This window comes from Apostichopus japonicus, chromosome 4, assembly GCF_037975245.1.
Source record: "Apostichopus japonicus isolate 1M-3 chromosome 4, ASM3797524v1, whole genome shotgun sequence".
In the NCBI taxonomy this organism is placed as follows: domain Eukaryota; kingdom Metazoa; phylum Echinodermata; class Holothuroidea; order Aspidochirotida; family Stichopodidae; genus Apostichopus; species Apostichopus japonicus.
In genome coordinates, this window is record NC_092564.1 from 21,345,864 (window position 1) to 21,359,794 (window position 13,931).

A 13,931-nucleotide genomic window follows, 5' to 3' on the forward strand; every position below is an offset into this window, starting at 1 on the left:
CGCGACGTAGAATCACCTACAAAAGCAAAGACCCACAGGAGATGCGATCAGGTCGAACATGATGTGTGCCGGGTTGACAATCTTCAAAAAGGTTAATGGATGGAAAAAAAAACTATTAGGAAATACTTAGTTCTCAGGCAAAAAGTGTACATCTGGTTGGTCATTTCAAGCCCGAGAAGTGCCGTTTCCGGTGATCTGGGGGGTTTCAAAACAAGAAATTTTCTTGTACGCTGCGCGCCAACCGATGGTGGCGCTCCCCTTAGATAGTAATTCGCGCCCCCCGGGTTTGAAAATCCTGGATACGCGCCTGCATAGATAAGCTACGTCGCTATCCTACCAACGACTGGGTCATTCTTTGCTGTGCTGCAGGCATTTAACAACCTTACGGAATTCGCCAGCAATTCTTCAGGTCACAGAGTTCTCCGTCGATCTCCAGTCTACTACTACCACGTCTCACGTCTCCAACATTTTAAGGACGCTATTCAACGAGAGAACCCACGCATTCTTGTTGCCTTTATTACTATTCCTACAGCCTACTTTGTTAAGTTCCAGGAAAGTAGGCAGCTGTTTTCGCCAATACTCACTACTGAACAACTCAAGGCCTGTCAACACGATCTCGACAATCAATTGGACGCAGTCAACCTATTCATTCGTTGTTTCAATCATCAACCGCAAGACAATTTCATTTGTAAATATGTATTTTTCATGTTCAAACCGATTTTTTTTAGATTAAAGGGGGCATTTATTAAAACTGTAGTTCACCTATCTGATAGAGCATTGAAAATCATATCGGTAGCACTATTTCCATCTTTATAGCATGTTCAGTTACCGAGATATGACTGTTTGCAGTTTGTTATTTAATAGGAGTAGAATGGCCACACCATATTTTTCATGTCAATACCTGGCTAATTACTAAAAGTGTTATATTTCCCTTTGAAATATATACGCATGTTTCCACACGTTCCTTACATGTGAAATAAATAATATTGTGTAAACATCATCTAAATCCCAAGTGCTGACATGTTAACATTTTAGAACAGATAGGGTTATAACTTCCATGAATTTCCGACTGTCGCAGTCTAATTTTCACATATTCTTGTAATTTCTGAGTGACCTAAAATTTTCGGTCAAGATTTACCTTTAATCAGTCATATTTACCACGTTTTCCTTGTCATATTGAGAAATTGTATATCCCTACACTCCACTATACAAAACTTTGTATGATTTTGAATACTCCAAAAAAAAAGAGCCTAGAACTACTGTACAAAGTTCAGCTTCAATTCGGTTAATTTATGTATTAATTTTGCTATTGGGTGGGTTGACCCTGTTCGCTAGCTTCAAGTAAGTTCAGGATATACATTGGCTCTATGGTATATACAATTGAGACACTCAATGCTAATCTATGGAAGCTTAAAAGTGCCATCAACATAAGAAAAACTTTGCCCGATAAGTTTTTCAGTAAATTGTTTAGATAACAAGATAAAATCTTATCAAATATCAGAAAATGTTGGATTGCTCAGTTGCTTTAACTGAGCATTTGAAAAATTTTCTGAAAAATGTTTAATTGACAACTAATCATATCTCGTCAATTGGACATTTTTCTGCAAAATGTTTAATTGACAACTTATCATATCTCGTCAATTGGAAATTTTGCTGCAAAATGTTCAATTGTTCACTTCATTCCATCTGAGCAATTGAAACATTTTCTGCAAAATGTTTAATTGACAACTTATCGTATCTCATCAACTCAACATTTTTCTGCAAAATGTTTAATTGTTCACTTCATTCCAAATTCTCAGTTGGAATGAAGTGAACTATTGCAATTGTTTCATGTGAGTGATAAATAGCCCCACCTCCCCCCCCCCCCAAGGAAAATAATATTAAGCGTGCTAGTAAAAAGCACTGTATTTTTTGGTAATTCACTATGTCGTCGAATATAATTTGTTGAAAAGAAAAAAAAATCCCCTTTGTCACATTAACGTAGCTTTTGTAGTCAGTAGTCTATGTAGCCTTCAAGCAGATAACTACACTCAGTTGCTTACTGTGAAGTGAGGGCCAGTGGTACAGATTTATTGAAAAATGATTCAGCGCGCTACGCGCGCGTTCAACATGGTAATGTTGATGAGTAGTACGGGGGGGGGGGGGGGTACAAGGCAGCAGTCAGAATTTTCTGGCTCCAAAACCCATCCAGTTGGAATTTCAGCCACTACACCCCCCCCCCCCCCCCAATCATCAGGCCTTAGCTACGTCCCTGTATAGAGGTGGGATAAATAGCTACTGGCATGATTTTTAGAGCTCTATAACATACATAAATCACATTTTGAGTACACTTGCCCCTTAATGTGAATTTTTATGCTTAGCACTAAACCATTCCATTCTTTTTCATTGGGTCGTATCTACATTAAATGATTATACACCTTAATTCTTGCTCATCAATGTTCATTATTCTAGAGTACATCCACACATTTATGTTTTTGTGTTTTCCAGATTTACTGTAGTACAAGGGCGGCGGAAGCACTTTTAATCTGGGGGGGGGGGCACCGACATCAAAGGGCACTTTGCAGAAATTCGATTGGACTGATGTAGTCTTATATTTAGTACCCTTTATAACTCTTATTGTATTATTTTTTTTTGCGTATACACATCACTCCATCAACGCCCCCCCCCCACCCCTTTCATAGAAAATATGCATACTAGCTCTGCAATATCCAAAGTTGTATGCACGACTATCTGAGCGGAGCGCCACCATCGGTTGGCGCGGAGCGTACAAGAAAATTTTTGGTTTTACAAACCCTCAGATGGCCAGAAACGGCCCTTCCCGAGTGTTCATTCCGGTTCCCTGGCCTCTTGCTAACTTGAGACACCTCAATTTTTATGTAGAAAAAGGGCACATTTTTAACCCTGAGGAAAAGTGGGGGGGCACGTGCCCCCTGTGCCCCCCCGGTTCCGCCGCCCTTGCTGTAGTAATATTTTTTATTACCTATGCCATTATCTTGTCATAAAACATTGAAGATGTTTATTCTCACCTTGCCAGAAAAAGTAAAAGTTCAGCTTTCTGTCACGATTTTAAATGACTTCATGTTTTTATGATTCCATTTGATCCAGAGGATGATCTAGCATACATACTGTTGGCCCTGAGCAACATTCGCATTGTATTGCAATGCAAAAGTATGTGCAATATATAGCATCTTGCCCTCATCGTTAACATTTGCAGGGTTTGCCTGGACATTCTATTCTTTCTCCAAATGCCAAAATGGTCCCTCCAATTAGGATGCATATAGTTTCAGTTCTGAGAGTTTCATATTTTTTCTTTAAAATGAAATGTAATTATGGATTTTATGAATTATTGTTTAGTTTTCATCGTTTAAATATATTTCAATGAATGTAGACATGAATACATTTGTTTTTATTTGGATATGTTTCTGAGGCAATTAATCTCTGCTGTACCACGACAGTACATGAACGGTTCAAGTGTTATTGATCCCCATTCAACAACCTACTATAATATGTGGGACACAAGTGCAACCAAGCTATATCCAGCTCTTCTCTCGTCATTTGGATGATAGGGGGCGACTACACTTTCACGCTGAGACAAACGTAGAACTTTTACAAACACTTCCTGCATGGCTCCCAGGACTAATTTTATGTCCCCATCCCATGGTCGTGATTGAAACTTGGCCTTCAGTCACTTTCCTGAATGCTGAGAGGTGGTGAACCTGTAGGTAACTGAACTATTTTAAGGGACACAGTGAACCAGCTGGGCTTAAAATTTGGACCACACAGTTGGCCCAGTTGGGCGCAGTGTGGGTTTCACTTGGGTCAAGCTCAGTCAACTGGGCCCGAAATGGGTCCCATTTTGGCCCCAAGCAGTTAGCTTGATTGGGCACAGTATGGGTTCTGTGTGGGCCAAAACGATTGGGCCCAAAATGGGGCCCAGGTGGGCCCCAGACAGCCGGCCCGGTTGGTCCCCGTATGGGATTGGTATGGGCCCCAATCAGTCTGGCCCAACTGGGACCAGTTTGGGCCACTCGTGGGCCCCAATCTGTTTGGCCCAACTGGGCCCTGTGTGGAACGGAATGACAAATCTGAATGGGCCCCTATTGGGAAGCCCAATTGGGGCCCACTTGGCAGCCCGATTGGGCCCCATTTGGGGTCCAATTATGATTGCTGGCTGGGTATAACTACATTAAATCAAAAATGCAGTTATCACAGCCATGTAAAGAATCTCAATTAAAATTAACATTGATGGTCTACCCCTGTTTCGCAGTTCAAATATGCAGTTCTGGCCAATTTTGGGGATCACTGATCAAATTTTTGACAGTACACCATTTCCAATTGGAATATTTTCTGGAATGTCGAAACCATCTCCAGTTAATGAATTCTTAAAACCATTAATTGACGAGGTTACAAGTCTCGAAGAACATGGTATTGAGCATTGTGGGGCAAAATACCAATTTTCAATATCTGCTGTTATTTGTGATGCCCCAGCTCGTGCCTTAATAAAGCGTGTAAAAGGGCATTCCTCCTACAAAGGCTGTGATCGGTGCATACAAACTGGAACTTGGATGGGAAAAATGGTGTACAAAGAAAGTGCAGATAGTTTAAGAACTGACGAAAGTTTCCAACAAATGCTTGACGAAGATCACCACCTTGAACAATCTCCATTTTCATCTACTTCTATAGGATTAGTTTCCCAATTTCCATTAGATTATATGCATCTGGTGTGTTTGGGTGTTACTCGTAAACTGCTGGGTTTGTGGATGAAAGGTCCGCTCAAAACTAGAATGCCAACAAGAGTGATCAATGCAATTTCTGAGAAGATGATTTTACTTAGAGAGTTCATGCCAAGAGAGTTTTCAAGAAAACCTAGATCACTCCGAGAAGTTGATAGATGGAAGGCTACGGAGTTCCGTCAATTCTTAGTCTACACTGGTCCATTAGTCCTTTCTAGCCAAATACCAGTGAACCTTTACCACAACTTCATGCTGCTTTCCGTTGCAGTTCAAATTCTGTTGTCACCAAGGCTTTGTAACCAATCATCATTGATTGATTATTCTGAAGAATTATTAAAACTGTTTGTTGCACATTTCTCCAAATTGTATGGCAAGGAAATGGTAGTGTACAATGTACATTGTTTGCTTCATCTTGCTGATGATGCACGTAAATATGGTCCACTAGATAATGTTTCTGCATTTCCATTTGAAAGTTATTTGGGCACATTGAAGAAAATGGTGAAAAAGCCATCACTGCCACTGCGGCAAGTAGTTGGGCATCTGTTGAGAAAGGGGGAAATTCAGAAAAGCATGAAGAACAATGAGTGCACTATCCTCAAACAAGAACATTCAAATGGGCCAATGCCAGAAGGACATTTAGCTATGTCACAGTATGCCTACTTTTATCACAAAGATTTGAATGTCCATATAACTCTTTGCACTGGGGACAATTGTGTTCAAATAGGGAATGATGTGTGCCTAGTGCAAAACTTTTTTGTTACCAATGATGCTTTGTATGTGGTTTATCGATCATTCACTCACAAGGAAAATTATTTTAGCTATCCTTGTGAATCAATGTGTATAGGAATTTTACAAGTTGACAGTATAAGTGAAAATCTACAGGTATCACATTCGAGGGAAATTTCAAAAAATATGTACTTTTACCGCATAAAAATTGGTTCATTGCTATGCCTATCCTTCATTAAAGAGCAAGTTTATATTAAGGAGACTTGAGGCCAGTTACTGTTAGTTTAAGTTTAATGTTATACATTTTAACACTTCATTTACTTACATATATATGATCATTACTTTAACATAAATTAGAAAAATTATATTACTCAATCTTAGCATGGACCCATTGTATCACATTGTGGAGTTTACGGACTCTAGGGAGATAGCCATCATTAATGAGAAATGGATGGTTTCTGAGGGTACTTGTTTGTGGCCCCCCTTCAAATCTTCAGCAAGTTTGGCAAAGGCTCTGAAGACTACCACAGAGCCCGACACAAGTTGGAAGGCTTTTAAAATAAGAAAACTATATGCAACAAGTAAGTAAAAATTATGTTAAATATAATTGAAGGGTGTGTCTCCATACTCTCTATTTGCCCCCGTTTCTAAGTACTGGTTTTAATACTTGTTGCTAATATGCTACACAGCCCAGCCCAGAAGTTTGAGATGAAATGTTGGAGAACAGTAAATAAATTAATGCAGTAACCACCTTTGAACGCACTGTTTCACCACAATGGGCTATGAACTCACAAGCGCTCTGTCCAGTGGTTACCTAATCTATAAGGACCCCCCCCCACCCTGTCTCATGCCCTTTGTTTATCCTTCTCATTTTGGCTGGGTTATCCAACTGTTTCCTGATATTTTTCAATTTACCAAGGAATAAAATAAAAATATAACTTCACAAATTCAAAGTAAAGGTATTCAAATACATGGGGCATATTTTATATTATTCCATACAGATTCATATGACAAGGCAGTTTCCAAACTAAGGCAGGCTGAAGATGAGTCAGACCTGCAGACAGGAGATGAGGAAGTAACCATAGGAAGAAAACGAAAGTAAGCCCCAAAACAGCAAAAAGACTGATAGAGTCACACATGTATACAAAGCAGTGAAGCACCAAAGTATAATTATCACCAGGTTTCTCTTTTCAACTGGGTGGGAGGGTGATTTGTTAGCATAAAAGTGGTCAAAGTAAGATAGATTTTAGGTTATCATTATTGTATTATGGTAATTTAATTTTTTTTATTATTTTTTTTTATTGCAGACCTAATCAACGTTATATGGTTGAAAGCTCGAGTGATGAGGAGTTTCCTGCCTCACCAAAGCGACCCAGACCACCATCATTTCCATCAACTTCAACACCTGTAACTCCGCTTGCTCTATCTCCTGCCCCACCGCGCTCTCCAACCCCACCTTGCTTCCCCAACCAAACTTTGGACAATAGTGCAGCCTCTTCTTTCCATTTCCCTGGTAATTTTCTTTTAACTCTTTTCAATTATTTATAAGCATTGTACATTAGCTCTATTGGTTTACAGAATTTTCAGCTTCATTAAATTAAAGCAATTGACACATGTTTGAATTGTTTCAATTAAAAAAATACTAAGGTATGAAGACAAAGTAATATTTGTTACTATTTAATATTATTTATTTATATTCTTTTGAATTGTTATTTATTATTAAATTGATGCTAAATATGCAACAACAAAATATGAAAGACCTAATGTATAGTATAATTTTTAAGGGAACACAGTTTTACTATGACACATGGAGTTTATAGGAACGTAACTAAGTTTATTTTGTTGTTGTCAACTTTTATTAGATTTTGAAAAAAGGGTAATCTCGATGCTGACGGAGATTAAGGCGGAGGTTCAGCACAACAAGGAGTTGCTAAAAACACTGACTGAGGCAAACGTCCTACCAGAGAGTGAAGAAGACGATTGGCTCAATGAATTTCCTCTAAAGTCCCTTGAAGGTATAACTTCTTTGGAGGAAAAACTTAAAAATGACACAGGATCAAGGAAAAAACTGGTAAGAAATGTTTTTTGTGTGTTTTTGATTGCACGTTTTTAAAGAAACCAGTAGTGTAAGCGTTCTATGATTGAGTTTTAGACTAAATGTAACTTGCTGTAATTTCGTGCTCCATCAATTTGTAATATAAAGTTAATGAAAACCTTTTCACAGCCATATTAAATAGACATATGATGCTATGTGGTCTATAGGTCTCATATTTCAACCCAAGTTATAAGTGTAGATGGCACAGTTTAAAATTTGCTCTTTGAGCCTTATAATTGCATATTGCTTTAAAAATTGCACTACTTTTTTTTCAACTTGGAGTGGTAGGAGTCTTACAGTTTTAAACAATCTTGCCAAACTCTTAGATACTTATGCACCCAGTGACCCCCTCCTGTCATACGTGGTATGCCATAAGTCATACCTCTATCTGAGATATATTTGCATTATTTTTTTGAAAAAATTGTATCTCTGTTAACTACATACATTTTGAAATATACTACTTTTTAATTATACTTCTTGTAGTAATGTTTACCAAATACATATTTTTAGCAAATAAATTAATTGCAACTAATGTAATACTAATAGTAGTGTGGTGGTAAATAACAAGTAAACAATTCATATTACAACTGGATAACATAAACTTTGTTCCATAATAAATTTCATCTTTTTTTCGCCATCACCTCCTTATATAGGTCCAGAAGCTGTCTATGATAGGTGGGACCAACTTGGATAGTAGTGTGAGAAGGATTTTATCCTTCCTAATGAGCAGTACCTTGGCCACAAAATTCAACTGGTTAGGCAGGGGGAGTGCCGAAAAGAAAGCCTTTTCTACCCTTCTTCTGAAAGATTTGATTTTTAGTAAGTATACAAATGCCTATAATTACAAAATCGTCCCAGTTGTTCAAATGGTATATATACTGTGACAAATTAACAGTGCTTCAATGATGCATCATGTTACATGTAGAAAAGCTTCACACTGAACTACACACAAACATTGTGCACTGTATACATCTTTCCCAAAAGGCCAAGGCCCATACTTTAACCATCAAGCAACTTTGTGTAGATTTAATGGTTTTGTCAGACTGCAATGTGTGACTGTAATTCATATAAGATAATGTACTCATCTTTGCAAAGCGCTGAGCAGAGCAGTAAAATTGGACCAAGTTGATAAGTATCATCAATGCCCTCCAATCATTTGGGATGAGACCTGCCTGAAATAAACAACATAGTATCAATTAAGCCATGCGGTCAGTCATTAGATTACATTTTCTCTTGGTTTATTCATGTGATTATACTTATAATTGCTCTTCGTATTTTCCTATTGTCCCTAGGGGCCATCTCAAGAAACCCTTTGACAAAAACAGCAACCCAGTCACAGGTGGAAGCAGTCATTAAATTATGGCTAAAACATGCTGCAGACCGGACTGGTGCCCGCAAGGACAGGCAGGCACAACAGCCAGATTGTCAGCTTGATTAAAGTCAAATACTTTAACTTCAACATAAGCCTAGATCATCTTTCCATTATCAATATCATGACTGCTTTCCCATTGTTTAACTTTAGTGTGACACTTTTGAATTGTCATTAAACTGTTCCTTTCACTAAACATGCCTTGTAAATAGTAATGGCTATATTATAGTCTTCCAACACATGTTAAGACTATGCAGTTAAAGTAATCAGTAAAAAAAATCTTGCAGGGTCTACATCCTTGCATCAAATGCAATTCCATTCTCCTAGTGAAAGATTTTTTTTATTACAATTCAAAGTAGTCCTTAGCCTCATATCAGCCCAAAGTGCCTGCATGACCTATAAACTACATGCTGGTGATATTCTGTTTGCTTACTGGCTCCTCCAGTGCCTTTCCCAGGGGATGGTGGTACTTTTTCGTACAAATTAAGAGTGCTTAAAAACAAAATGGTGAGTTATTATATAAGATTGGTAGTGACCAGAAGCCATTCTGGCAATTTTCTTATCCCACCATATTTTTGGTGACTATTATCAAGTTACCACCCCCAGTTTAAAAGTAGTCTGCATAGGCCCCAAATTATAGCACTTTATAATTGCTAGACATTTTCAAAAAGTATTTTCCTGGAGGTCGTTATTCTCCAAATTGTTCTCGGACATTTTCTTAATGAACACCCAAGATGAAAGAATTTCTCAGTGGGGTAAATTTCTTCGAAGGCGGTAATAAAAACAATTTAAGAATTATGACCAAAGGTGACCATAATTATATTTCTGGCATATTTCGCGGAAATACTGCATACCTTTAAAATTAGCACTGCTACATGCTGGTCGATACGCAGACCGACTTTACAAAAAAAATTCTTACAAAGGAAATCCTGGCCTGAACTTTAATCTAAGTTAGAGGGTGTTGGGATTCAAGCATTAGCCAAATAAGCTACAAATAAAAATAGTATATACAAATATTGTACTGCAACTATATACCAACTGCTATTGAAAACATCGGTTGATACTTGATAGGTCCACGGCATATGCCCTTCCTGTACAGACTGTAGTGTTATCCAGGGCATGATGAATTCGGTATCTTATTTCTACTCTGCAGTTATGGACTAAGCAACTGAGAACGAGTAACATGATGATTAAACAACTGATGGGATAAATATGTACTTACCTATTAACTCTATCGATACTGCTCATTCCGTGTTTTTGGTAGCACGATATCTATATTATTGCGTTTATTCTCGTATTAATTGGGAAAAAAGTTATTAGGCTGGAATGGCGATCCGTAACAAGTGTTATGAGGCGGTTTACTGCTGCGAGTGTGACGACGCCTTGTGAGCTCGGTGTAACTGGTATCTCGATTTCTCGCCCTTGCTCAAGTAAATGAGTCAAATATTCCGTTGATTATAAGATTACCTCTCCCGTCTCTAAATTAAAGTCCAATTGGCGTTGTTAAGTTACTTCAAGATACTGATAAGAAACCATGTTTACTTAAATAGCCTGTACGTCCGCAAACAACGATCACTAGCTAAGAGCGATTGTTTCGACTAACTTCCCTACTGACATGCCTCTGAAATAACAACTCCGCACTTGAGCTCACTCATGTTCGGGCATCTGGTCACTGATTGGTTCAATGTTACCTAATTTATCAAATCTGTCATTGAAAGGACCAACCAAGAGTGAGAAAGAAACGTCACGTGCTGTTTATCTTTTTATTGTTTTTCTCTGAATTGACTAGACGTCTGAAATAGCAGGTCAAGCAATTTCTTATGTATTTTTTTATATGCGATCGTGGGAACCAAGGGAATGTCAAAAGTGCAACGAGGTTAATAACCTTACATCTTATAGATAGACAGAATGTGGTATATATGCACAAAGGCACCGACATTTTCAATATACGTGTGCCTAGTACCGTAACGACTCCAGAACTGATGTATAAACATTTAGATTTCGAAATTTCAGTTGTATTACAGAGGCAATCACTACTTGTTTTGGATTGCTGTTATGGGAAAATGCTCGTGGCTTTCACTATTTAATTTTTTACATTGTTTTATTTTGTTGGTAATTTTCCTTTTTGTACTTCTCGAGTGTTTTCGGGATTTTCCTACCTCTAGTGTAGTGAATGTGAGAAGGCATATTTTGGTGGGAGATTAGTACCGTGACCTAGCGGTGTCAAAACTATTCTACTTGTAAAATGCGATACCAATAGGACTGCATGGACTATTTTCTTTACATTTGTGTAATGAACCGTAGGCGGTTGCAGCGATATTACGGTAAATCGTTACCGCCATAAGGGCGACAGAACATATTTTTTTTCTTTCTTTCCATTGCGACAGCTTTTCTCCATAAAACCCACCTGGTCAGAGTGTATTTAGGTTAAGAGACGTTGGAATTTAATTCGGAAGTTTGATTTCTGAAATTCATGAGGAAACTCTGAATGGGACTTTAACATATGGCATTTCATTGGCGGTGGGGTGTAACTCGTACGACAATGTACATGTAGACCGCTCCTTTTTACCACAACGGTTTATGTTGACAAGTTTGGAACAACAGTCAACAACTTCTATTGCCTTTTAACTGGAAACTAATAAACATGCAGCTGTAGTAACACATAGTCTGTACTATGTAGCGCATTTTACCTCTATTAACTTTATAATAGACTTTTCTTGTGACTTTATCATATTATTGTAATCAAATATAAAAGGGCCGTTTTCTTTTAAAACGAAATATTTCAATCAACTCATGTTTTTCATTTTTCGATTTAAAACAAACTTACCATACATTGTGTAATTTGTTAGTAAACTATAAACAAAGCCAGAGTCAATCCGACGTTAAAATGATGTGTTACAAAGACTCCACTTAACGTCGTTTGGTATATCGAAGAGTCGGTCAAACGTCGGACCAACGAATAATGGACGGTTTCATCGACGTCAAATCAACGTCGGCATTAAATGTTGGAAAAACGTCCAATGAACGTCGTTTGAACGGTATACCGAAGAGTCGGCCAAACGTCGGACCAACGAATATTGGACGGTTTCATCCACGTCGATTCGACGTCGACATTAAATGTTGGAAAGACGTCAAATGAACGTCGTTTGAAAGGTATACCAAAGAGTCGGCCAAAGGTCGGACCAACGAAGTTTGGACGGTTTTATCGACGTCGTTTCGACGTCGACATTGAATGTTGGGAAGACGTCCAGTTAAAGTCGTTTCAACGTATACCGAAGAGTCGACCAAACGTCGGACCAACGATTATTGGAAGGTTTCATCGACGTCGAATTGACGTCGGCATGAATTGTTGGAAAGACGTCCAATGCACGTCGTTTTAACTGTATACCGAAGAGTCGGCCAAACGTCGGACCAACGATTAATGGACGGTTTCATCGACGTCAAATCAACGTCGACATTAAATGTTGGAAAAACGTCCAATGAACGTCGTTTGAACGGTAAACCGAAGAGTCGGCCAAACGTCGGACCGACGATTATTGGACGTCTGAATCGACGTCGAATCGACGTTGCCCCACTTTGCAAACGGAAACGTGGGAGACGTCGGTCCGACCATTTCACGCGACCCAAACCCAACGTCGATCCGACGTCAAAATGTTTATTGGGTTGTGAGTCAACCGCATAATGAAGCATTTTGATTTGTTGAATCTCATCTGCCATGCTGTCTCCCAGTTACAGAGTGAATTTATGTCTTTTTGAAGATTGTCACAATCTTCAAAAGATTGTCACAATCTTCAAATGGTTCGGCCAGAAGCCGAACCATTCAAAAACCTGAGGCATCCTGCCTCTGAGAAGGGTGACATCTCCTCACGGACTCCAGATAATAAAGATATGGATATTCTCTGGGCTATTGACGACCCGAGTAATGAAGTATAACCAAAATAATAAGGGGTTTACGAGGCGATGCCCCGGAGCTCTGCAGGGACGATGCTGCCATTGAAACGACGTATACAGAACTGAAGAATACACGTGGAAACAGCTAACGCTACAACTGACTATTACGAACTATTACGTAATACATGCAAATACAACGGGTGCACACAACAAAATTTCACTTTACTACAGTAAAGAATGGCTAAGCCAAAGGCTGTCATACAGTCCCAGTGCTATGAGGGGCTTTCACACCACCCATTCAGTAGTTACTTCAAAAAGGTACTGTAGAAAGATGAATGTGTAAAAGTAAGTTGGCCTGACGTTTCGATCCTAGCAGGATCTTCTTCAGAGGCTAAATGACAAGTTACAGTAACAGAGGGGACAAAAACACGCACAGAATACAGACAGGTTAATGAGCACGGTGAACACAATGAGATGGATGAAAGGGGATTATAAGTAGAAAGCAACAGGAGAAGAGGAGAGGAAGGAGATAAACTGTGGAGGGACAAAGAGAGGATTAAAGGCACAGGGTGAGGAATAAACTGGAGAGGGACAAAGACAGAAAGGTGTGAAGAAAAATGGAGGGGAAGAGAGCTGTAAGAGGAAGAGTGAAAGGGGGGGGGGAAGGGAGAAAGGGGAGAAGGAGTAGGGAACAGAGGAAAGTTAGTCATGTCCTTCCTGAATGTTCAGCCCATGAGGTTGAATGGTACGAAGGCGTTGCATCCAGAGCCTCTCTCTGCTGATACGTACTAGGTCAGGACGGCTACCTAAGGATTCAATCCCCTGTAGGGACATGTCGTTAATGGTATGGTTGGGAAGGTTAAAATGTTCTCCAACTGGGGTCTCAGTCTTCATGGTGTTGACTGTGGATCTGTGACCATAGAAACGCTTCTTGAGGGTGGTTTTGGTTTCGCCAACATACTGGATGCCGCAAACTCTACAAGAGATCAGATAGATGACATTGGTGGTAGTGCAAGTGATGTGACCCTTAGTCTTGTGTGTGAGTTGCATGCTGTGGCTGGTGATGGAATTGGATTCAACAATGTGGTGGCTGCAGACGATGCATCTCGAAGTACGA

At 39.1% G+C, this 13,931-nt stretch overlaps 1 protein-coding gene across 1 annotated transcript; it reads left to right on the forward strand.

Annotated features, from left to right (window-relative positions):
* Nucleotides 1–316: 316 nt before the first annotated feature.
* On the forward strand, nt 317–12,425 carry LOC139966809 (uncharacterized). The gene is made up of 6 exons (XM_071970173.1): nt 317–6,040; nt 6,461–6,557; nt 6,767–6,972; nt 7,322–7,530; nt 8,208–8,373; nt 8,847–12,425. The coding sequence occupies exons 1-6, from the start codon at nt 5,842–5,844 to the stop codon at nt 8,990–8,992; spliced, it is 1,023 nt and encodes a 340-aa protein (XP_071826274.1). The 5' UTR covers nt 317–5,841; the 3' UTR covers nt 8,993–12,425.
* The last annotated feature ends 1,506 nt before the right edge of the window (nt 12,426–13,931 follow it).